Source organism: Chelonia mydas, chromosome 10 (assembly GCF_015237465.2).
Source record: "Chelonia mydas isolate rCheMyd1 chromosome 10, rCheMyd1.pri.v2, whole genome shotgun sequence".
Classification (NCBI taxonomy): Eukaryota; Metazoa; Chordata; order Testudines; family Cheloniidae; genus Chelonia; species Chelonia mydas.
In genome coordinates, this window is record NC_051250.2 from 3355076 (window position 1) to 3376239 (window position 21164).

The following is a 21164-nucleotide window of genomic DNA, read 5'->3' on the forward strand; positions in this document are numbered from 1 at the left end:
GGAAATGAGAGAGGGTTAGCAGATGTGATGCTCTATAGCAGAGAGACGCAGATGCAGATCATGGACTGGGAAAGGTTTGGTAATGGCTTGAAGCGAGTGTCCAACTGAGGCAGAAGAGGATTGCCAAATCATTTCCCTGGCTAGGGCAGCATCACGCCTCCTGCTAAGCTGGGTCACAGACTTAGACAGGGCTGCTTCCCAAGCCACTGCACCCAGTGTCCCAGTGTGTGTGAGGGGCAGCAGCCTTCCAGAGAATGGGTCAATCGTGGGCATTAAGCACGTGTTCCCGAAATCATGTGATTTTAAAAAATACCAAGTTTGGGGTTCTTGTTTTTTCTGGGCATTGAGCCTTTAGGGCTCATGTTTTCCAGCTTCCTTGGTGACCATGCCAGAAATGTAACTTTTGTTGTTGTTGATAATTAAAGCTGAAATTCTGTCAAAATAACATGACTCCCAGAGCTGGGTCTGTAAGAAAGAAACACCGTATACCATGAGAGAATCCCAAGAGCTGGCAATGCTGTGTCTCACCCAGAGGTAGTTGCATTTCAGGGGAGGATGAAGTTAGAAATTCCTGGTGGCATGTGGCAGGGAAGGTGCTTTGGTCTCCTCCCCAGAGATGTAAGGGGCTGTGATACACATATCCCGGCCAGGCATGTGCCAAGGTGAGACCCTGAGCGACAATGATGCCAGCAGAAACCCCTAGTGCAGACGCAGTTATGCTGGCGGAGCTGTTCTGTTACCAGTACAACTTATTTCTCCAGGGCAGGGCGGGGTGAGGGGGCTGAAATACACAATGCCAGCAAAAGCCCAGCTTTGCTGGTATAGCTGTGCCCGGCTAAGAGCGCTTTGCAGGTACGGTGCCGCCTGGTAGGACAGGTGGACCGGCAACACCTTCCTGGTGCAGACCGCTGTAAGTACCACTGCTCTCGGACCGGCCTGTTCACAACAAACCTGATTGGAGAAGGAACAAAGAGGTTCGCTGGAGACCCTTTCAAAGCAGGGCAGCTGCCCCCGCACGCTCGCACTAAGCAGCGGCCTGGGCAGGAGGAGGATTGAGGCCTCTATCTTCCACGTGCAGAGCAGCCTCGTCCGCCCGGGGGCCCCATCCCTGAGCTCACGGAGCTGATACGTTAGAGCTGGGATTCTCCACTGGGGCCTCGGGCAGTATGCTGCAGTGCGGGCAGGGGCTGGGGTCTTCACCATCATGTCATCTGACCCTGGTTAAAACACCATTGCCACGTCTGGCGGAGAACCATCCGCGTGTCTCGCTCCTCATCCCAGCACTGCTGGCAGCATGGCCACCCCGAGCCCTGGAAACGGAGCCCCCGTGGCACCCATCACAGATTTGTGTGCCTCTTATTTTATGTGGGTTTAACCCAGTTTTCTAAACCCTGACTCTGCAAAGCATTTCTGGGTGGCCCCCAAGCCATGCGATGGGATTATTCATGGGGGCCTGTGCTTTGCCGAGGCCTTGGTCTCCCTCTGCTCTTTCCTGGGCTTGAGGAGACCTGGCTGCAGTGGGAAAGGAAGGGTTCTGACAGGATCCCTGCTTCCATTTGGCGGCCCAGCACGAAATCCTGCCAGCTGTCAACTGCGTGGGCCCCGGCTCGCTGCCTGGGAACCGTGACATTGTCGGAGCAGGGGGTGATGCCCAGCCAGCCCTCTGGGCTGTGATGTCTGTAACATTCCCTCCTGTCCCCAGTTCCCTGTGCCCTGACGTGAAGGAAATGGACACTGTAGAATGTGCAGGGCCTGAGCCAGAGCCCACAGAAGTCTGGCTGGCTTAGAGGCCTGAGCTATGGCGCTTCTCTCTGGTGAGGTGCTGATTCGAGTCCTGCCCAGGCTGGTGGCACACGGCAGATGAACTGGGCATCTCAGCCCAGTTTCTGGTGGCAAAGTGCCCACATCCGCCCCCCCCACAGCTGGCCATAGCTGGGCCCTTTGCTCGGATTCTCTGAATGGGCCACGAAGTGAATGAGCTCCTGTCCCATCCCAGAGTGGGGTCCAAGGCAGGATCGAGTCTCCCCTGCTGCTTTCAGGGCTGTCCCCATTCCGTGGTTCTGCAGGGGCCCTTAAGGTAGCATAAAACGGCGTTTACAAAGCAAGGGACAAAGTGCCATTTATCAGAGCTTGGGTGAACGTCCCTGTTTGTCACTTGTTTAATGTTTGCTTTCTCTCTCCCACAGAGCTCCTCGGCTCGGCAAAGAGAGTCAATGTCAACTTTCAAGACACTGATGGGTAAGTAGATGCAACCTGCATGCCCCGGTGACCAGCTGAGTGTGTGAATGGGGGCGCTTGCCACTTGGATAGTGCTAGAAGAAGAGCATCTCAGGTGTCTGAGAGCCCTCCAAGCTCCATGAGGACATTGGGCTGCCCTGTAAATGAATTGCTGTCTGTGGTCCGTTGGCACCTGCCTTTTCCCCCTGGTTTACGAGGGCCTCTTCTTCTTTTGGCCAGCCCAGCTCTGAGATGTCTCAGGGTTCGGGAGAGGGAAAAGACTGCATCCGGTTCTGCAGCGTCCCCTCCCCACGCGCTGAGCACCCGCAGTGTTCTCTCTTCAGCGCTCTCTGCCCAGCTGCTTTGCTTTCATGAGCTGCTCTGGGAAGTGGGGTTGCTAATTGTTGCATTCGAGCAGCCGGGGGGGAAAACTAGTTTCCAAAACCTCCAGTTTCCATGTTACCCCCAGACAGACTCCTCTAGCTGGCACTGTGTCCCCTGAGTTTTCGGTGGACGGCAGAGGGGAGCGCTGCCTGCCCTGGGGAATGCAGGATGCGGGGCCTTGTATCTAATGGGCCTTAGTGGAATGGCCACATGATTCGTGCCAAATCAGTTTTGCAGACACCGGTGGAATGAAAAGCCAGGCTTGGCTCCAGTCCCGTGGGCTGGATTTAATGCTCTGCCGGGTTTCCCTCAGACCGGGCCTGCGTGGTCTGGAAAATGGGCACAGGATGTTGAGAAGTCACAGGTTACAATTACGTTCTCTCCCTTCGAAGCCAGCGCTGCCTAAACTGCTCTTGAAACCAGCCCCTGGCCTCTGGCTGGCTCCAAAGCCCTGGGCTAGAACAAGCTGCAGTTCCACAAGTTGGGGCTGCCCCCCGTGGAAACCCCGCCTGGGCTAGATGCTACCCTCACCTGGGAAGACACAGCCTCTACCCCCAAAAGCTTAGTCTGAAAACAGACTAGAGCCCAGGTGTTCTGTCTCCACTCCCCCGCGCTCCCCTCTAGGCCGGGCTTCCTCCGAGGTAGGTTCCCTGTAAATAATGGCACAAACCCGCCTGGCCTCGCAGTCGGTCTGAGGCTTCCTAGGCCACCTGCACAGTCACCAGTAACTCCATCGGAAAGGGACCGGGGATATTTTGTAGGCAGGGGTCTGTGTTCCACCCGTAGCCTTCAGTGACCCAGCTAGCGGGGGATGCTTGGCCCCAGATGTTAGCGGCAACCAGCTGGAAAGGGGGAGTGCAGAGCCCGGAGCTCAGGCCAGGGGAAGGGCCAGGCTGGGCCCTTGGATGACTGCATCCGGCTGGCTTGCAGGCGCTCTGGACGTGGGGAGGAGACCCTCTCCCTCGCGCTCCTGGCTTGGTCTCATTATGCTGTCGAGCAAGCATGGCTCCTGTCGCTCTGGGCCCGGCTGTTCCCGCTCGGAGCAGCGTCTGAGTGGCTGCGGGGACCGCGAGACGCCTCCACAGGGCACGGATTCCTCTCAATGAGCAGCATCTGGCCTGGCTCTGTTTGAGCCCCAACAGCTCCTGAGCTGGATCCTCGGCCGCATCCCGCAGCGCAGACAGTGCCAGGCAGCATCACAGGCCATAGCGTGCGCACACGCGGTCCTGGGCAGCGCTGCTGGGCAGGGGCATGGAAATCCAGAGGCCCAAAGGCCAGTGCTCAGGGCTGTCTGTTGCCCTGTTCTCTCCTTCGCAGCCGAATCTTCCGGTCCCCTGCTCTCTGCAGCATCAGTAGCAGCCTGGACTCTGCTTCCTCTCCCATATACGTCTCCGAGATCACAGTGCCCTGTCGGGGCAGAGGACGGGGTGGGGAGGTGGCGCCAGGTGGCTTTCCAGGCCTGGGGCGGCAGCATGGGCCGGGGAGCTGGAGCCCTGGGGGGTGGGCAGCCCTTTCCAAAACCACCTTTCAGAGCTTTTTTTTTTCTTTCTAGAAACAAAATCAGAGGCACACAGCCCCAGAAAGCCCCACGACACAGAGAGACACGCTCACCCCTGTGACGATGTGACGCAGCAGGGAGGGGGGAGTGTTGACCTGGGAATGTGCCCTGGGGATGGGAGACCTGAGAGCCTGTCACCCGAGCCAGGAGGGGGAGGGGGAGGTAACACCTCTGCCCAGGAATGTGGACGGAGGCTGCAGCAGGGAACCTGCTGGGGGGGGTTTAGTTTCAGTTTGGGGCGGGGTGGCGGAACACAGGGAACCCCAGGGCTGGGGTCTAAGCTCCCTGCTCCCCCAGAAGGACTTGACTGAGGGGTCCTGGGTGTACCCACAAGCTCTGTTTTGGACTGTGTTCCTGTTGTCCAATAAACCTTCTGTTTTACTGGCTGGCTGAGAGTCTCAGTGAATCCCAGGAAGAGGGGTGCAGGGCCTGGACTCCCCCACACTCCGTGACAACCCCATCCTCGAAAGCCCTCTACAGGCCGGGTCGATCTGGGATCTCCCGCGGTGCTTTAGGGAAATGCCCCAAGCCTTCCTGCAGTGAGCTCCCTGGGGACAAATGTTGGTTTCTGCATGAGTCTGGGCTTCATGCAGACAGCACAGAGCTCACGGCCATGGCTGTCGCCCATCTCCCCCAGCCCGGTGGGCCAGCCCCAGCCCTGAAAGATGGCCGGCAAGTGGCTCAGGGAGGCCGGTGTGCCCTGACAGCAGCAGCACGGAATCTGGTACATTGGGTTTTTCTCTCATCCCTTGGAGCTGAACGGATGCAATCTGTTCTGCCTTTGCCAGGTAACTCCTAACCCTTCCAGAGCTGCGCACACAGGTTTGCCTGGAGCAGGCGGGGCCAGCAGAGACGCTGGGGAGCTGGAGCTGAACAGAAAATGAATAGCTGCAAAAGCCGCCCGGCTTCTTTACTTCCCCCTCCCCCCGGCCTGTGACTGTGGGCTCTGCTGGCAGGAACGGCCATGGGCTGGCTCCCTGGGGGCTGCATGGCCTAGCGGGGTTTTCCCACCCTGCCGTGCTCTGGATCAGAAGCCGACAGCAGAGAGGCAGGAGAGATGAGAGCCTTGCTGGGGAAGGAGCAGGCTGGCTGCAGCATCCAGCGGTGCAGACGAAGGAGCCGGCTCTGCGTGGGGAGGTGCTGCAGCCTGCTGGGGGGTGGCAGGGCGGGGAGGGCACTGAGGCAGACCTGGGCCCAGCTGCAGTGCTGGGGGGTGTGGGCAGGCACCGCTGGAGAACTAAATCAGGGAGCTGGGTAGGTTCCAGGCAGCGGTTCCCATTGAGTTGCTCGCTTTGGTTCCTATTGATTCCCTTCGCCTCTTCCTAGTGATTGGCCCCCCAGGGCAGTCTGCTCTGGCAATGCTGGGCTGGCCATGGGGAGCACAGCGCCTGCCTCCCGTGTCAATGACGTGGCCAGGGGTTGCTATCTGGGTCTCTCGTGGCCTCTGGATTCTTAGTACTACATGCCCCTCGGTGGGTCGCCAGTAGCGGGGGATTGAACCCCTGAGCCCCTCTGTTCCAGCCCCCAGAGGAGCCAGAGCGCCCCCTGGTGTTCATGTGGTCACGGATCCTGGCTGACTCCCACTCTCTGTGCCCTGCGCTGTGCCTTGCTGGCTGTCTGGTCAGAGGAGCCAGAAGCTCAGGTGCTGGGTGGTTCTCCAGAGGGATTCAGACAGAAGGGGCCCCTCATCGGTGCCATGGGATCCCCCAGGGACGCCCAGACCCTGGGCTTGGCTGGGGTTGGAGGCAGATCTGAGTGCCATCCTATGCTGCAGTGAATGGGCAGGGAGCTTTGGCCAGGCCCCTCGGGGCAGTTCTCCTGCAAGCAGCCCGGGGCATTCAGGGCAGCTGCTGTAGGGATACGTAGAGGCAGGCACCCAAGGAGAGCTCCGTCCCCAGGGCTCTCCCCAGCGGCTGGTCAGCTAGGCTGGCAGCGGGAGTGAATGGGAAATGTCACATCCAGCTTGCTCGTCGCACCATTGTCACTGCTGTGTCCAAGTGCCTGCCGCTCTCCCTGCTAATGGGCCGGCACGCGGGTCACTCTGCGGGCTGGGGCAGGGTCTGGCTTGCCATTCGGCCTGGAGGTTTGAGATTGCCCCTTTGCTGTAATGCACAGCAGAGAGGAGCGGGATTCTCCTAGAATGGACCATTTTCCAGTGGTTAGTGCCGGGGCTGGGTGTCAGGACTCCTGGGTTCTTTCCCAGCTCTCCTGCACACTGGCTGTGTGACCCTAGGCAGATCACACCCCCCGTACGTCGGTTTTGCCAGCTGTGAAATGGAGGTGATGGTACTGCCCGGCTGCAGTTGAGTTCTTGTCTGCCAGCACTATTGGACAGCACCGCCCTGCTCCTTCCTGTGGGAGGCCCGCCTTGCTCAAAGCCACCCTGCTCTGCGACGCTCCCGAGCTGGCAGGATTAGCGCCCGCGCTCCCTGCAGAAGTTACAGGCATTTTCATTAAAAATTAACTCAAAAGCCAGCCAGGCTGGATTAGGTGGGATGCTCCGGGGTGGGGGAGGAGGGAGAGACACCTCCAGAGGAGAATGGGAACGTGGGCCCTGCCCACCTGCTGGGGGTCCCCGGCTTTCCCCTGCATGGCATGAGCCCGTCAGCTCCCAGCAGAGAGTAGCTTCCTGCTGCAGTGGGGCTGGGCTGCAGGAGAACGAAGGCCCCATGGTGGAGGTTTCCTAGGGAGCAGGGTGGGAGCGGCTGCCATCTCTGGGGGGGTGTATCTGGAATCATGCAGCTGAGCACGGTCACTGTTGGGACCCGCTATTCCCGCCATAGGGGCGCCCGTGTTGCCGGTTACAGCCCAGTTCTGTGGTGCCCGCGCTCCCTGCTCCGTGGCTCTGCAGGGGGACGGTAGGGAGAATAGACTCAGTGATGGGAAGGCCAGAGGGGGCCCGTATGTTCAGAAGGGCTCTAGATCTCCCCCAGCGAGTCCTGCTTTGAACTCAGAACTTCTGAGCGAGTAGATCCCGTAGAGAGAGAGACCGACGTCCTGTCTTGACTGAGAGATGGAGCCGCCCCCCGAACTGTTCCAGTGGCTAACCTCACTGTTAAAATTGTGTGCCGTAGACAGTAGCAAGGAGAGAGCGAGCTGGAGGGGTTATCGCCCTCCGGGTGGTGATGGATAATGGTTCCCCCGACTCCCCGCTCCAGCAAGCAGCACCCTGGGGCAGGGAGCAGGGGTGCAGCCGGTTACCCCGACCCCTCTTCCCGGGTAAGGGGCTGTGCGCGGTGGGACGCAGGCAGCCGGAGAACATTGTGGTGGCGCAGAGGATTCTGGGTTGTTTACAGAAGCAAGTAGGTCAGCGCCTGTCCTGCTTTCTCCCGATGAGCCTGGATGGGCAGGGCTGAGCAGGGCCTTGCCTGTGTTCCCTTGCAGCCTGGATTGCTCGGCTCAGCGTCCGCCTGCCCCACACGCAACCCAGCGCACCCGGTCTCGTAGCTGGAGAGGCTGCAGGGCTCAGTGGCTGGAGCAAAAGATCTGGGACCCAGGAAAGCTCCTGGATGATTGGTTATATTTCAGTAGCAGCTAGAGGCCAGGCAAGACGGGGCCTCCATTGTGCTGGGCACAGCACGCACACACAGCCCCTGCCCCGATGGTCCAAACAGGCAAAGGGTGAGAGGGAAACTGAGGCACCGAGCAGTGAAGGGCTTTGCCCAAGGTCACCCAGCAGGCTGGTGCTTGAAAGAGAACCCAGGCCCTCTAGATCCCAGTCCGGTGCTCTGTGCACTAGGCTGCACTGCTTTTCAGTCCCATTGGGTTCTTGGTCCAAGACATATGGTCAACTGCAGGCCTGGCTGGAGATTTGGGTGCTGATCCTGGGGGGTGGGGGGGAAGAGGGAAGAGTTTAGTGAAAAAGCAGATTCCCTGCCCTGTGGTGGCGGCGATTCCCTGGGTCACTGACTGCCTGGGATCCCACTGCCTGGACCTGCCTGCCCCTGGGAAACCTGGACCCCCCAGGGTCTCCCCCGAAACGCAGCGCTGCCTTCCAGCTGAGCTGTGCTGTGGATGGTCCCCCCAGGCGGGGCCCTGCTGCTGTAACCCGGGGGAAATCTCAATCAAGTTCCGCACCAAAGAGGGAACCCCACATCTCCTCTCTGTGTATCCAGCCCTTGTTGTAGGCCTGGGCTGTGGGTGGTTCGTGCTGCGCCCTCTGCGGTGTTCTCCTGCGCTCCGTGGGGAAGGGGCTGACTGCGAGGGTGGTGGGGTCCCCAGACCCTCAGAAACATCCTCTTGGCGCTAATGCGCTAACCTGTGCCCGAGGTGCTGGGCCCCTCCTGCCCGAGCTGGGATCCCGGGGCGGGGGTCACGGCCTCACCCTGTGCCTTGTCTCCCCAGGTTCTCGGCCCTGCACCACGCCGCTCTCAATGGGAACACAGAGCTCATCTCACTGCTGCTGGAGGCCCAGGCCGCTGTGGACATCAAGGACAATAAAGGCAAGTGCCGGCGTCCCTGCCGGGGGCTGGGAGCTCAGGGTGACCCCAGTGAGCTTCGTAACTGGCCGGGTCACAGCAGTGGTGCCCGGGCCGTGCCCATCCGGCTGCTCCCAGCAGGGGCCGTAGGCTCTCCAGGCTGCCAGCCTGATGCCCCAGAGACCCCTAGCCACAGAGCAGGGCAGCCAGCTTGCTGGAGGGACCCCACCGCTGGGGCTGGTAGGGAGCTCAGGGCTTGTCCGGTGCCAGCGCCCTCACCCCCAGCACACGGGTAGTATGCCGGGAAGCCTGACTCTGCCTTGGCTTGGAGCAGTTCCCGGGCTCCCACCAGCCCTACGGGGGATACTGTCCAGAACCTGTCTCTTCGGCCGTCCCATCCTGCCCCTCTTACCCTGCCCCCTGGAGAGTGGGTGGGGGCTGGAGGCATTTGACCTGGCACGTGCCCCCATGCAGCCTCTGTTCATACACGCACCCCTCACTGCATGAGGCCTCGCGGGATCAAGGCCAGAACCAGGGCGGGCATTGACACGCTGCAAGGGGGCTGCGATGGGCAAGCAGCTCCTGAAGCTGGGGGAGGTGAGATCCCGCTGGGCCCCTGCCAGCTGCCCCTCCTGCTCTTGGCCCCCTCCTCTCCCTGCCGTGTCAACCCCCCAGCGGGTCACTTCCACTCCTGGCCCTGGCCCTGGCCCGCTGGGGGTTGGGCGGGAGCAGCGCAGATCCCGGGGCCACGCCACGCCTTTGGGGGCAGCCGCTCTGTCGGCTCCACCCTGGACAGGGCTGGAGGTGGGAGGTGCCCATTCAGCCAGGCCTCCCGTGCGGGCTGCGGCCGGGTTGCTGGCTGGGGGGGGCACCTCTTGCTCAGCCGGCCATTCCCCTTCCGCCCCGCAGGGATGCGGCCCCTGCACTACGCTGCCTGGCAAGGCAAGAAGGAGCCCATGAAAATGGTGCTGAAAGCCGGGTCGTCCGTGAACGTCCAGTCGGACGAGGGGCAGATCCCCCTGCACCTGGCGGCGCAGCACGGCCACTATGACGTGGTAAGGGGGGCTGGGCTCGCTGACCACCCCCGGGGGCCTGGTCCACTGCCTCCGCGAGGTGGGAGCTGTGCGCCGGGTCGGGGCCGGGTGGGCTGGCACTGGCCGGGCGCGCTGACGGCGGGGTCAACCGGAAGCAGCTCCGCAGCATGGGGGAAGCTGAGGGTGTGGGAGGATGGGGAGCATCTTGGGAGGGGACCCTGCACCCGGGGGCTGGCCAAGGCCATGTGCTCAGCTGCCCGTCCCTGAGCCAACTTTCTGCCCTGGGGCATTCTGAGCGCTGGCCAGCGGGCCGGGCGGCTGCGTTGCTGGGCCCTGCCCAGGCTCCTGCTCACGTGAGCAGTAGGCGCTGGCTGGCTGGCGCTCTGTGTGTCCTTCCATGGCAAGGGGCAGAGGGGGTGTGCCCCTGCCAGAGGGCAGGGGACTGAAGGGTAAGTTGGGATAGCAGCTGGGGTGGAGGCCTGGCCACATGTATCACAGCTGGTCACCCGTCGGTGAGCTTGGTTGGTCTCATTCTCGTCCTGGCAGGACATTTCTCCCTATCACAGAATCACCCTTCAGTTGGGCGTAACTGGTATTCCAAGAAGTCTGGGCTAGCAGGGGGCTGTGGGGCAGGATTGAGGGCACTGGCAGAGCTGTGTGGAGGCCCAGGGCTGGGCTAGCAGGGGACTGTGGGTTGGGAGTGAGGGGCACTGGCAGAGCTGTGGGGGGCCCAGGGCTGGGCTAGCAGGGGGCTGTGGGTTGGGAGTGAGGGGCACTGGCAGAGCTGTGGGGGGCCCAGGGCTGGGCTAGCAGGGGGCTGTGGGTTGGGAGTGAGGGGCACTGGCAGAGCTGTGGGGGGCCCAGGGCTGGGCTAGCAGGGGGCTGTGGGTTGGGAGTGAGGGGCACTGGCAGAGCTGTGGGGGGCCCAGGGCTGGGCTAGCAGGGGGCTGTGGGTTGGGAGTGAGGGGCACTGGCAGATCTGTGGGGGCCCAGGGCTGGGCTAGCAGGGGGCTGCGGGCAAGGATTGGGGGGCACCGGCCAAGCCAGCGGGCAGCCTGGGGCGGTGCCACGTACTCTGGACTGGTTCCTGCCCTGGCTGGAGCTGCCCTGATGCCCCTGCCCCGAGGGGCAGGCCGGGCTCTGTGTGCTGTGCCAGCTCTGCGGGGCGTCGTGCTGACCTCCGCCCTCTCTGTCCGCCCCGCAGTCGGAGATGCTGCTCCAGCACCAGTCCAATCCGTGCATCATGGACAATTGCGGGAAGACGCCCCTGGACTTGGCGTGTGAGTTTGGCCGGGTCGGGGTAAGTCCGTCCAGACGCCTGAGCCCCCTTTCGACGACGCGGGCAGCAGCGCCAGTGGAATCTGCTGCAGGGCTCAGCTGGCCTGGCAACCCCCTCCCTGGGCAGGGCCGGGGTTGCGTATGCGTGGGGAGCTTCGCCCTGCCCCTGCCCGGGATCCCACTCTGCTCCCGGGATCCTGCTCTCACTTCCAGCAGGGGAAATCTGGATTCACTCCCCAACTGCCCTGGAGTCACACTGGGGAGACGCAGGGCAGGATCCAGTGTCCCTCCTGCTCCATGTTGGCTGAGAATGAGAAAATACTCCCTTGCATTCCCGCAGCCCGCACGTAGCGCCGGGGGCGGGGGGCACAGGAAGCCGGGGGCTGGGACGCCCCCAGGGGGCCAGGGGAGGTGAGTTGACCTATTGATGGTGGCTCCCAAAGGCAGGGCGGAGCGCAGTGTGTCCTGGGAGCCGCAGGGCAGGCTGGCTCCGGGCTGCAGGGCTGCTCCCCTGGCAGGGGCAGCATTCGGTTGGGGGCGGTGGGCCAGGCCGTCTGGCAAACAGCCCCGGGGGCTCAGAAGAAATGGGGGGTAGTTTGATGCTTTACAAATCTTCCTGCCCGGGCTCTCCTGGCCAGTGCGGAACGTTCTCTGGCTCGCTGAAAGACGCCAGCCTGTCCGTGGCCAGCAGCCCACCCGTAAACGGCCGCCCTGCCCTGCGGTCCGGCCCGGGCCCTGCCCCGGGGATCCAGTTCAAGGCATCGCCGCGCCCCAAGGGTCTGGTGCCGGGGTGGGTGGCCCAGCCCGTGCTCTCTGCACCGTGTCGCTGGGCCGCGTCCCGCCCGCGGGCGGGGATCTGCATCTCCAGGGGAGCCGAGCCGTCTCTGAAACGTCTCCCTTCCGTCTCCGGGGCCCCAGGTGGTCCAGCTGCTGTTGAGCAGTAACATGTGCACAGCCCTGCTGGAGCCCAAGCCGGGAGACACCACCGACCCCAACGGCACCAGCCCCCTGCACCTGGCAGCCAAGAACGGGCACATCGACATCATCAGGTGAGCGCCAGCCCCGCCCGGGGGAGGGCCCCTGCCGCGGCCGTGGGGGACGATGCGGGGAGGGGCTGCTGGAGAGAGACGCCCCCTTGGCAGCTGGAGACTCCGGTCTCTGGCCCCGGCTCGTCCCTGGTCTGATGGGGCTGGCGGCGTTCGGCTGTGGTGCCCAGGGCTCCCTGCCCTGGCGTGCTCTGCGCTGAACCCAGGCGCCTTGTCGCTGCCCCCTCGGGCGCACCCCTCCTCTGGCAGGAGTCAGGCTCCTGACGTGGGCGCAGGCAAATGGGGCACGAGTAGCCCATCCCGGCGGGCAGTGGCAGGCGAGAGCTCTGGGGGGCTGCGTGCGTGGACGATGCTCACTTTGCCTTGGCTGCAGGGACCGGGGACAAGGTTCATGACCGGAGGACCCACCAAGCTGGGCTCTTACGCGCAGCCGCGCCCCCAGGGCCAGGCCCCTCCTAGCAGCAGGGGCTGGGTCGCTGCGTGCTCTGGTCACGGCTGGGGCACGGCCTGCCCCGTCGGTCACAGGGGGCTACCACGAGCGGGCGTCTGAACCCAGGGCTGCAGCTCCCAGCACCCTGGCAGGTTGGCGGGAGGGCGCTGCCTGTCTGGGTCCTAGTCCGGGGATCCTGGCTGCCAGGCGGCGTCTGCAGCCCCCCCAGGCAAGAAGGACTGCGGAGGCTGCCGCTGGCTGCGAGGTGGGGCCATGCAGGTGGCAGGGCTGGCAGTGATGTACCACATGGGCCCAGTGGTGGTGGAGCGGCAGGGAGGGCCCAGAGCGATCCCATGGCAGTTTCTGCAGATGAGGGGTTAGCCACAGGCCCTGCCCAGACCCAGCTGGTTCAGTGGCAGCAGCAGGGTGAGAGTCCAAAGCCCAAGAACACACGGTCCCGGCCTCGGGGCTCGTGGATCGAGCTCCCTGGCAACTCACCGCGAAGGTCCGTGCTAGCAGCTTGGTTGGCTTGGCCTCCTTACGTGCCGTGTGCACCGGGATCCCTCCCTTCTGTCCCCACGTCTTGTGCAGTATGGCCGTGCACCGTTAAACAGCTGCTGCGTTCCACCCCAGAGCTGGCTGCCTTTCGGTGATGCAGGAAGAGCGTCTGGGGTTTGGGGAAGGGGGTGTAAGATTGTCTCCCTGGCAGTGCCCTGGGAGGGGCAAGGAGGGTTGGTAGAATGCTTAGTGGTGCGGTGGAAGGGGTTACACCTTGCAGCGAGCTCTGGCGTTTGGCGGGAATCCCTGGTGGGTCGTTTAATTCCCTGCGTGTCTGGCCTGTGGGTGCTTTACTATTTAGTGCAATTCAGGGCCTGGCGGAAAAGCTCCAAGCCCCTTTCCGTTGTTAGTGCGGCGAACCTGGCCTGAGGCTTAACTGCTGTCTGACTCCCCAGTGCGAAGCACACCCCAGGAGTTGGGGGGCTGGGAGCCCCTCCCCCATGCCCCGAGCTGCACCCCACAAAGCCATTTCCTATCCAGCCTGGCACCCGCTCCTGGTGCAGACAGAGGCTGAGTTCACGTGTTCCCCCCACCCCCCATTGCCCCCCCACCCCGGGCGCTGGGCCCAGGGTGGGGGGCTGAGCTCCCCTGCTGCCCCCCAGGGACACCAGCCCGGGACACTGGGCTCAGGGTGAGGGGCTCTCGGCCCTTGGCGGGGGGTCTCGGGGGAGGAGAGCGCCAGGCCCAGGGCTGGGCACTTGGGGGCCGGGTGCAGGTTTCTCATTGAAGCGGTGCCACCTGCTGGAGAAGCTGCGGCATTGTAGTGGAGGTGGCTGGTAGTGTGACGAGGGGCTGGGGGATGCGTCCCTGATGCCCAGCACCCCCCGAAGTCCTGGTGCCGTGCGCCGGCCTTGGGCTCTAGGCCCTTCCAGCTCACGGCAATCCCAGAGCACAGGCTGCTGGGTCACTGGCCCTGCCGGAGCTCTCCTGGGGCGCAGGGCAGGGCGCGTGGCAAACCAGCCCCAAGGGAACCAGCTGTGAATGGGGTGGGCCCCATGCCAAGGGTGCCAGGGACGTCCCCCTAGGGGACCAGCTGCCACCCCGCTGGCAGAGGAGATGCTTGGGCTGCGGGAGCGGCGTTTGGTCCCATGCCCAGGGCTGCGGTGGTGGGAGGAAGAGCGGCCCAGGTCAGATGGCTCGCCGCCCGCCCCTGCTCTTGCCGCCGTGGCAGGGAGCGGAGCAGGAGCCGCGTGCCTGTGGGCACCTGGAGCAAGGCCAGGCCCCCAGCCAGGTCCCCGCCTCTCAGAGCCACCCAGCCCCTGCACTCACAGGGTGCCCGAGAACAGCCTCTTAGCCCCATAATCTGCCACTTGCAAATCCTCCGTGAGTCCCATGGAGGCGGCTGCCCTGGGGGGTTCCCCCCTCCTGCAGTGCTACTCTCACTGCAGGGGCTGCGTGGCCCCTCCCCCAGGTCAGGCTGTGCATGCAAGTGGGGAAACCTCTAACCACACCTGCACGCTGAGTGGGGGTTTCCCCTCCCTGCCCCCCACCCCAGCATCCTGCTAGCCCAGAGGGGCTGGCCAGAGCTCTCTTTGGAGCCCGTTTCTACCCTGGCCTGGGCGGGGTGCCAGAGAGTGACACCCAGTGCCTCCCCTTGTGGGGTCTCTCCAGGAGGGGGGACTGAGCAGGGGTCCGTGTCTCGGGCGTCCCCAGGTGGCCCAGCATTCATGCTGTTGTTTTGCACTGAGATGCTAGAAAGGGAATATCTGCACGAGGAAGGTGACGGGCAGAGCTACTCCGGACTAGCTACTGTGTGGACACTCTATTCCGGAAGAGAAGTGGAGTAATTCTTGGAAGCAGAGTAATTCTTCCAGAATAAAAGTGATTCTGTTCCAGAAGAACGTCTATGCTGGGGAGTCACTCGGGGATGGCTTTGCTGGTCAATTCCTTCATGTAGACAGGGCCTTAGGGATGGACTGTCCTCCCCCTACCTCTGCTCTCTGCCCCTTGGGTTCTGAATCTGGACTTCTGGGTCCCTGGGCAAACAGCGGGGGCCTCTGGACCCCCCTCACACCCCCCCCCGCCCCCCGCCCAGCGCATGCTCTCAGGCTCCCGACAGGATTTTCTCCTTTGCTGAAAGCAAAATATTTTTCCTCTGAATTCTTGCTGGTTTTCATCAAAAACCTGGAACTGAAAACACCTGGGTGCACTTGTCAAACTCTGACCCTCGTTGCCATTTTTTTTTTTTTAATTAAAACCTGAAAACATTTGACAGGTGGAGATTTTGCCCCCAAAGATGTCCAGTTTGCCAGGAATTTGCCACCACCCCGGGGCCTCTCCCACGGTCGCCAGCCAGCCAGGGGCAGAGCTGGGAGCTGGCTTCCGTTGTGCACGTCAGACACACGGGTGCAGGGGCTGGACCAAGAGCCTAGTGGGAGCCGAGAGAATCGGGCCAATGTCCTGCATGGCCTGGGAGCCAGGACACCTGGGCTCTGTGCCCAGCTCTGCCGTTCACCTGCTGGAGCTCAGGTTGGATCTGAGCGGTCTGGCTGTGTCGCATGCTGGCAGCTGTTGTGTCTCTGGGCTGCACCACCGTCTACAGCTGTGAGTGGCTGCAGTACCCCGCTCCGGCTGCCCCCATGTGACCCAAGATGGCCCTGGTGTGGGGAGAGACCTGCTAGGCTGGGGTCATGGGCCTGTGAAGGGCTGGCAATGGGATGAAGGACCCCCTCCGTCTTCCCCCCTGGGGCAGCGGAGTGAGGGCAAGGCCTCTCCTGGCTGCTGGATTCATTTAGCAAATTGCCTGGGGCTTGACGCCCTCTAATGAGGGTTCAGGTCTCAGCGGGAGGCGCCGGAGCCTGGTGGCTAATCTCGGAGCCTGGCAGCAGCTGTCGTGCTGGATCCGACTCTTGACCTCATCGGTGGTAATGCCGAGCTCCCCACCCTCCTGGGCATCTCCGGACGGCATTCGCCTGCGGAGGTGCAGTGCAGCTCACGGCTGCCAGGCTGAGGGGGGGGTGTGAGCAGCTGGCAGCGTCCTCCGGAGAGAGTTTCTTTCACTCCGAGGCCTGGCCTGACCCTCTTCCTTTGCCTGCTCTACAGAGATCACGGACTGGTGCTCGCCAGCTCCACAGCCTGGGCAGCTCATTGAAAATAACCCGCTCTAGCAAACCCGTGCCCCTTGCCAGTCACTGGGTGGAGCCCTGACTCCCGCACCTGGGGGCCGCGTGCAGCCTGCTGCCAGCCGGGGCGGTTGGAGGGGAAAGGGCAGCGTCCGTGGCACATGGGTGCAGGTCTGGGGGGGAGCTGGTCCAACCAGGCCATGGGACGGGGGAGATGTCCTGAGTCCCTGGCTGTGCTCACCCCTCCCCAGGGGCACCAGCAGCAGCCTCCGGCATCGTATCCCGTCGGGGCTTTGGTGCAGCCTGGTGCCCGGGCTTTGCAAAGGCACTTCAGCACCCCACTCCTAGGCAGCACAGGGGAGACCTCGGCAGGTCTGACCTCCGCTGTGAGTTGGGGGGTGGGCCGAGACCTACGGGAGGCCAGCTGTGTCCCGCCTTCGCTCCAGCCCTGGCTCTTCTGGGGCGGGCGATGAAATGGCTCCCCCAGTGGCGACACAGCACTTTGAAAAGCCGTGCCCCCCACCCCGGCTGCTGGTAGAGTTAAGTCAGTGCCCCCCCTGGGATCTCCCTCTTCTAGGGTGGAGCTGTCCCAGGGCTTGTTTCAGGGCCCCAGATATGGCCTGTGTTCCGCTCCACAAAGGGGGGCCGGCCCACACGGAGGGCTACAAAACAGGAGCGTACGCCCTCGGGGCTGCTCGTCGAGTAACTGCTCAGCGGGGCAAGTCTGGTAAACGCTGTCCCAGGAACCTTCTCCTCCCCTGGGGTACTGCATACAGACGGCCACACTGGGTCAGACCAATGGTCCATCTAGCCCAGTGTCCTGTCTCCAACAGTGGCCAATGCCAGGTGCCCCAGAGGGAATGAACAGAACAGGGCAATTACCGACTGATCCATCCCCTATTATCCACTCCCAGCTTCTGGCAGGTTTAGGAACACCTGGCACGTGGGGTTGTGTCCCTGACCATCTTGGCTAATAGCCACTGATGGACCTATTCTCCATGAACGTGTCTAATTACTATTTCAACCCAGTTATACTTTGGCCTTCACAGCATCCCCTGGCAAGGAGTTCCACAGGTTGACGGTGCGTTGTGTGAAGAAGCACTTCCTTCTGTTGGTTTTAAACCCTCTGCCTGTTAATTTCATGGGGTGCCCCCTGGTTCATGTGTTACGGGAAGGGGTAAATAACTCCCTTCCTCCCCGCCAGCCCCTTCCATCGCTCCAACGGCAGAGCTCTTGGCCCTTTGCTTCCTGTGTCTCGCTCGCTGCAGCGAGGCTGCTCCGTTTCCCATGCTGGGTGTTCTTGTGTCTCCAGCAAATCGAGCCTGGATTCCGTATACGTTTCTCTAGCGTCCTCTGCTAAAGCCAGCAGCCCGAGGGTGGCTGGAGCTCAGGGGTTCCTGGCTAGCCAGGCGCGTTCTCCAAGGGAAGAACAATGGGTTTCTCTCCCTGGCATCTTCGCAAACTCTCCCTGGAGCTCAGAGAGTCACGCTGGGCTGACGGCATAGCCGGGAGGAGGTCCTGCCACCGAATTCTAGCCTCTGGGCAACCCGGGCATCCCGCGGGGTTCTTGTTGAGGAGGAGAGGAGTGAGCTGGGGCTGGAGCTGGGCCTGTGGGTGGTTTCACTCAATAATCCAGCTGCTTTGGCATAGAGTTGAAGGCTGGAAAGGAGCATTGCTCATCTCGTCTGAACCTCGCCCGGGTCCGAGAATGTCACCAGTTACTCCGGCACCGAGCCCAAGAGCTTGGGTTTGACTAAAGCATCTCCCAGGCTCAATTTGAAGCCCTCGTGGGATGGACAATCCACCAGGTCCCTGGGCAGCTCATTCTTCCCTCCCCGGTGACAAGTCGTGCCTTATTTTGAGCTGGAATTTGTCTGGTTTCAGCTTCCAGGCACTGGCTCTTCTTCTGCCTGTCTCTGCTGGGTCCTGGTCCTTACCACCCTTAGCGTCTCCCCACTGGCCTAGACGCTGTAATAAGTCACTCGGTCTGGTTTGCCCAAGCTGGACAGGCTGAGCTGTTTGTCTCTCTCGGCTGTTTTCTCCAGCCCTTGAAGCACTTTTGTGGCTCTTCCCGGTATCCTCCCTGGTCATTCTTCGCCCCCTTTAAAACGCGGCCCCCAGGACTCATGCTGCACGAGCCAGGTTGGAGTCTGGCTCCCTGCTCCCCGACAGGAGGGGCCGGGCGCAGCACGCCTGGGTTTCTGCCATCGGAACGTACGAACGGCTGCGCGGGGTCAGACCGATGGCCCAGCCAGCCCCGTGTCCTGTCTTCTGACAGAGGCCAGAGCCAGGGGCCTCAGAGGGAGTGACCAGAACAGGGCGAGGATCACGTGGGCCAGTCCCGGCGTCTGGCAGCCGACGTGACTCGGAGCACGTGCAGGGAGCCAGGCCGGTCAGAGGGCTGGGGGCGGGTGCCTGCCCCTGGCAGCGCTGGCATGGCCGACTGCCCCAGGAAGCGTGTGTGTGTTGTGCTGGCCTGCGTGGGCCTGGGAGGAAGGTGACAAGGGGCCCGACCTGGGAGAACTGGCATCGTGGGCCTGATCCTGTGATGTTCTGGGCGTGCTCTGCTCCCACTGGGTGCAGGGCTGTGCCCACTGCTGCACTGTCTGCCCGCTGCAGGCTGGCCCCGTGGCTCAGCACTGCCCCTCCTTCGTGGTAGTTCACGGCCAGGCGGGAGGGCCAGGCAGTGTCTTTGAAGTGGCAGAGTCCTGTGCGGGTGGTGCCCGGGTGGGATCCGGCGGTGGGTGCTGCTCTGCCCAGGTGGCTAAGGCATGCGGGGCCAGGCAGTGCAGATGAGACGGGACCCCCCCCCAGCCCCTTGGCTTCGCACCTCACAGCCACCCGCCTGTGGCAGGAGCTCCTGGCAGTGCCAGGTTTGCTCCCACCTGCTGTGATTGCAGCCGGGACGGAGGCAGCCGCCTCTCTGTTCACCCCCAGCCCCTGTCCCTTGCTGCCCCGGGCCCTGCAGTGTGGAGGGGGAGGGCTGGAGTCACACGCTCGTCTCCCGGGCCCATCCGCAATCCCAGGCGTGTCTGTGGGTGGGGGCGCCGGGTGGGGGGCTGCCGGTTATGTCCCAGCTGGCTGGTGGGGGTGCGGAGTGGGGGGAACAGAGCGCAGGTGCCCCACTGCATGCCCCACGGGTGGGGCAGGGGCTGAGTCCCTCCGAGCTGGGTCCCGCCCAACGTGGGCACCAGTGGGACGAGCGCAGCAAGTCTCCTGCTTCGGCAACTCAAGGGAAAAACACCCACGAGAGGGGCTGGGGTGCGGGACGAAATACCAGACAGAATCTGGCATAAACAGCAGCCCCTGCCCTGGATCTGTGGGTCAGGATTGAGGGGCAGCACCAGAGCTGGGGGGCAGGGCAGGGCTGGCAGGGGGCTGCGGGTAAGGAGTGAGGGGCACTGGTAAAGCTGTTGCAGGGGGGAACCCAGGGCTGGGCTGGCAGGGGGCTGCGGGTCGGGATTGAGGGGCAGCACCAGAGCTGTGGGGCAGGGGGGCTGCCGGTCAGGAGTGAGGGATGCCGGGGCAGCTGCATGTGGGGAGCTTGCACCCGCCTGCCCCTGTTCTCCCCCCTTCCCCCGGCTCGCGTCACTAACCCCTGTTGGACACGGTCTTGGCAGGCTCCTGCTGCAGGCTGGCATCGACATCAACCGGCAAACCAAGGCGGGCACAGCCCTGCACGAGGCAGCCCTGTGCGGCAAGACGGACGTGGTGCGCCTCCTGCTGGATGTAAGGGCCCCTGTGTCATGCTGCATGTGTTGGGGGGGGCGGGGGGAGCTGCTGAACGGGGCAGGGGAGCTCTCCTGTCTTGGGGTAGCAGGGCTGGCGCCGGAACAGGACGTGGTCCGTTCCCCATGGACGGCTCTGCCAGGGCAGGATCAGGGCATTAGAGGGCCCCTTCCAGTGCAGGAGGGTCTCAGCCTGGCTTGCCAGGGGACCGTGAAATGAGCGTCCCCCTGCCCAGCTGCCCCCGATGTCCTTGGGGCGCTGGGCCATGCCGAGTGGTGTGGCTGAGTCATTCCTGGAGCCCACCCTCCTGGGGGCGCTCTGTCGGGGGAAGGCGGCAGAAGGAGGCCGGCGACTGGGAGCTCGGCCCCAGGGCGGCTCGGCTATGCCAGGGCTGGGGCACCACTGGCTGTCGTGTTTGCTCACCCCCTGCCCCAGTTACCCAGCCAGCGCGGCGGCTCTGCCCCCTGCCCCGGCTGTGCCAGCAGGAGCCCCTCGCTCTGGACTTGGGGGGCTCTGCTGCTGCTCGATGCACCGCAGCGGGGGGCCGCTGAGAGGAGGAAGTGAATGGGAAGGAGGGGGGCCAAGAGAGAGAGTCCAATGTGGAAACCCGCTCGGCCTCTGTCGCGTCCAGGGGGCGTCCCTGCAGAAATGGGGCCCTCCTGGGCTCTCCTCCCCCCGTGGGCAGAGCCAGGAGTGGGGCGCTGACTCGCCCTGGACTGCAGGGGAGGGGAGGGTCTGACTCACACTGGCTTTGTGACCCCCCCAGTCCCCTATAACCAGCCCGCCCCCAATCACCCCGTGGGTTTCGCGCTGGTTCCTGCAGACCACATGCTGCCCATGCAGTGGGCACTGGCCAGTGCTCGCCCAATCCCAGGCCTCCACTGAGCTCCCACGGTGCAGCTGGCTGGGTGGTGCTAGCCTGGGGGGGGGCGTTTGCTGAGCCCACGCGTGGCTCACGAGGCCGAGAGCATGTGGGCGTCTGTCCCAGCGGGAGTTGCTGGTCTCGCTGTGGCACCCCTGAGCTGCCGGCAGGCTGGGTGTGGCTGCTGTGGCCGGGGGTGGGGGGGGGCAGCTCCGTGGCCAGCCTGGAGCTCCCCGCATCGGTCTCTCCGTATTTCAGAGCGGGATCAACGCCCACATCCGGAACACCTACAGCCAGACGGCGCTGGACATCGTCCACCAGTTCACCGCCACCCAAGCCAGCAAGGAGATCAAGCAGATGCTGCGGGGTACGGGGGGTTCCCTCCAGGGGCGGGTGCTGGGGGGCCCGGGGTCCCCTCTCTTCCCACCAGGGTGGGGGAGCAGTGCGCTCCGCTGGCTGCCATCCGTGCTGACGGGAGCAGAGCCCCTGCCTGCCCTGCTGTTGCCAAGGGCAGGGCGGTGACTCCCAGCCGGCTCTGAGCTGCTCTGCCGCCCTGGGGTGGGAGGTGAGTTCTGGGCTCACGCCGCG

At 63.4% G+C, this 21164-nt stretch overlaps 1 protein-coding gene across 2 annotated transcripts in view; it reads left to right on the plus strand.

Annotated features, from left to right (window-relative positions):
• Positions 1-21164, plus strand: part of CASKIN1 (CASK interacting protein 1) — a 166358-nt gene that overhangs the window by 104353 nt on the left and 40841 nt on the right. For both annotated transcript variants that reach the window (XM_043524006.1, XM_037911428.2), the window contains exons 2-8: positions 2187-2238; positions 8504-8601; positions 9487-9632; positions 10816-10911; positions 11808-11938; positions 19606-19714; positions 20835-20943. In XM_043524006.1, the coding sequence (XP_043379941.1) occupies positions 2187-2238; positions 8504-8601; positions 9487-9632; positions 10816-10911; positions 11808-11938; positions 19606-19714; positions 20835-20943 (741 nt within the window). The remainder of the gene's footprint in view (positions 1-2186; positions 2239-8503; positions 8602-9486; positions 9633-10815; positions 10912-11807; positions 11939-19605; positions 19715-20834; positions 20944-21164) is intronic.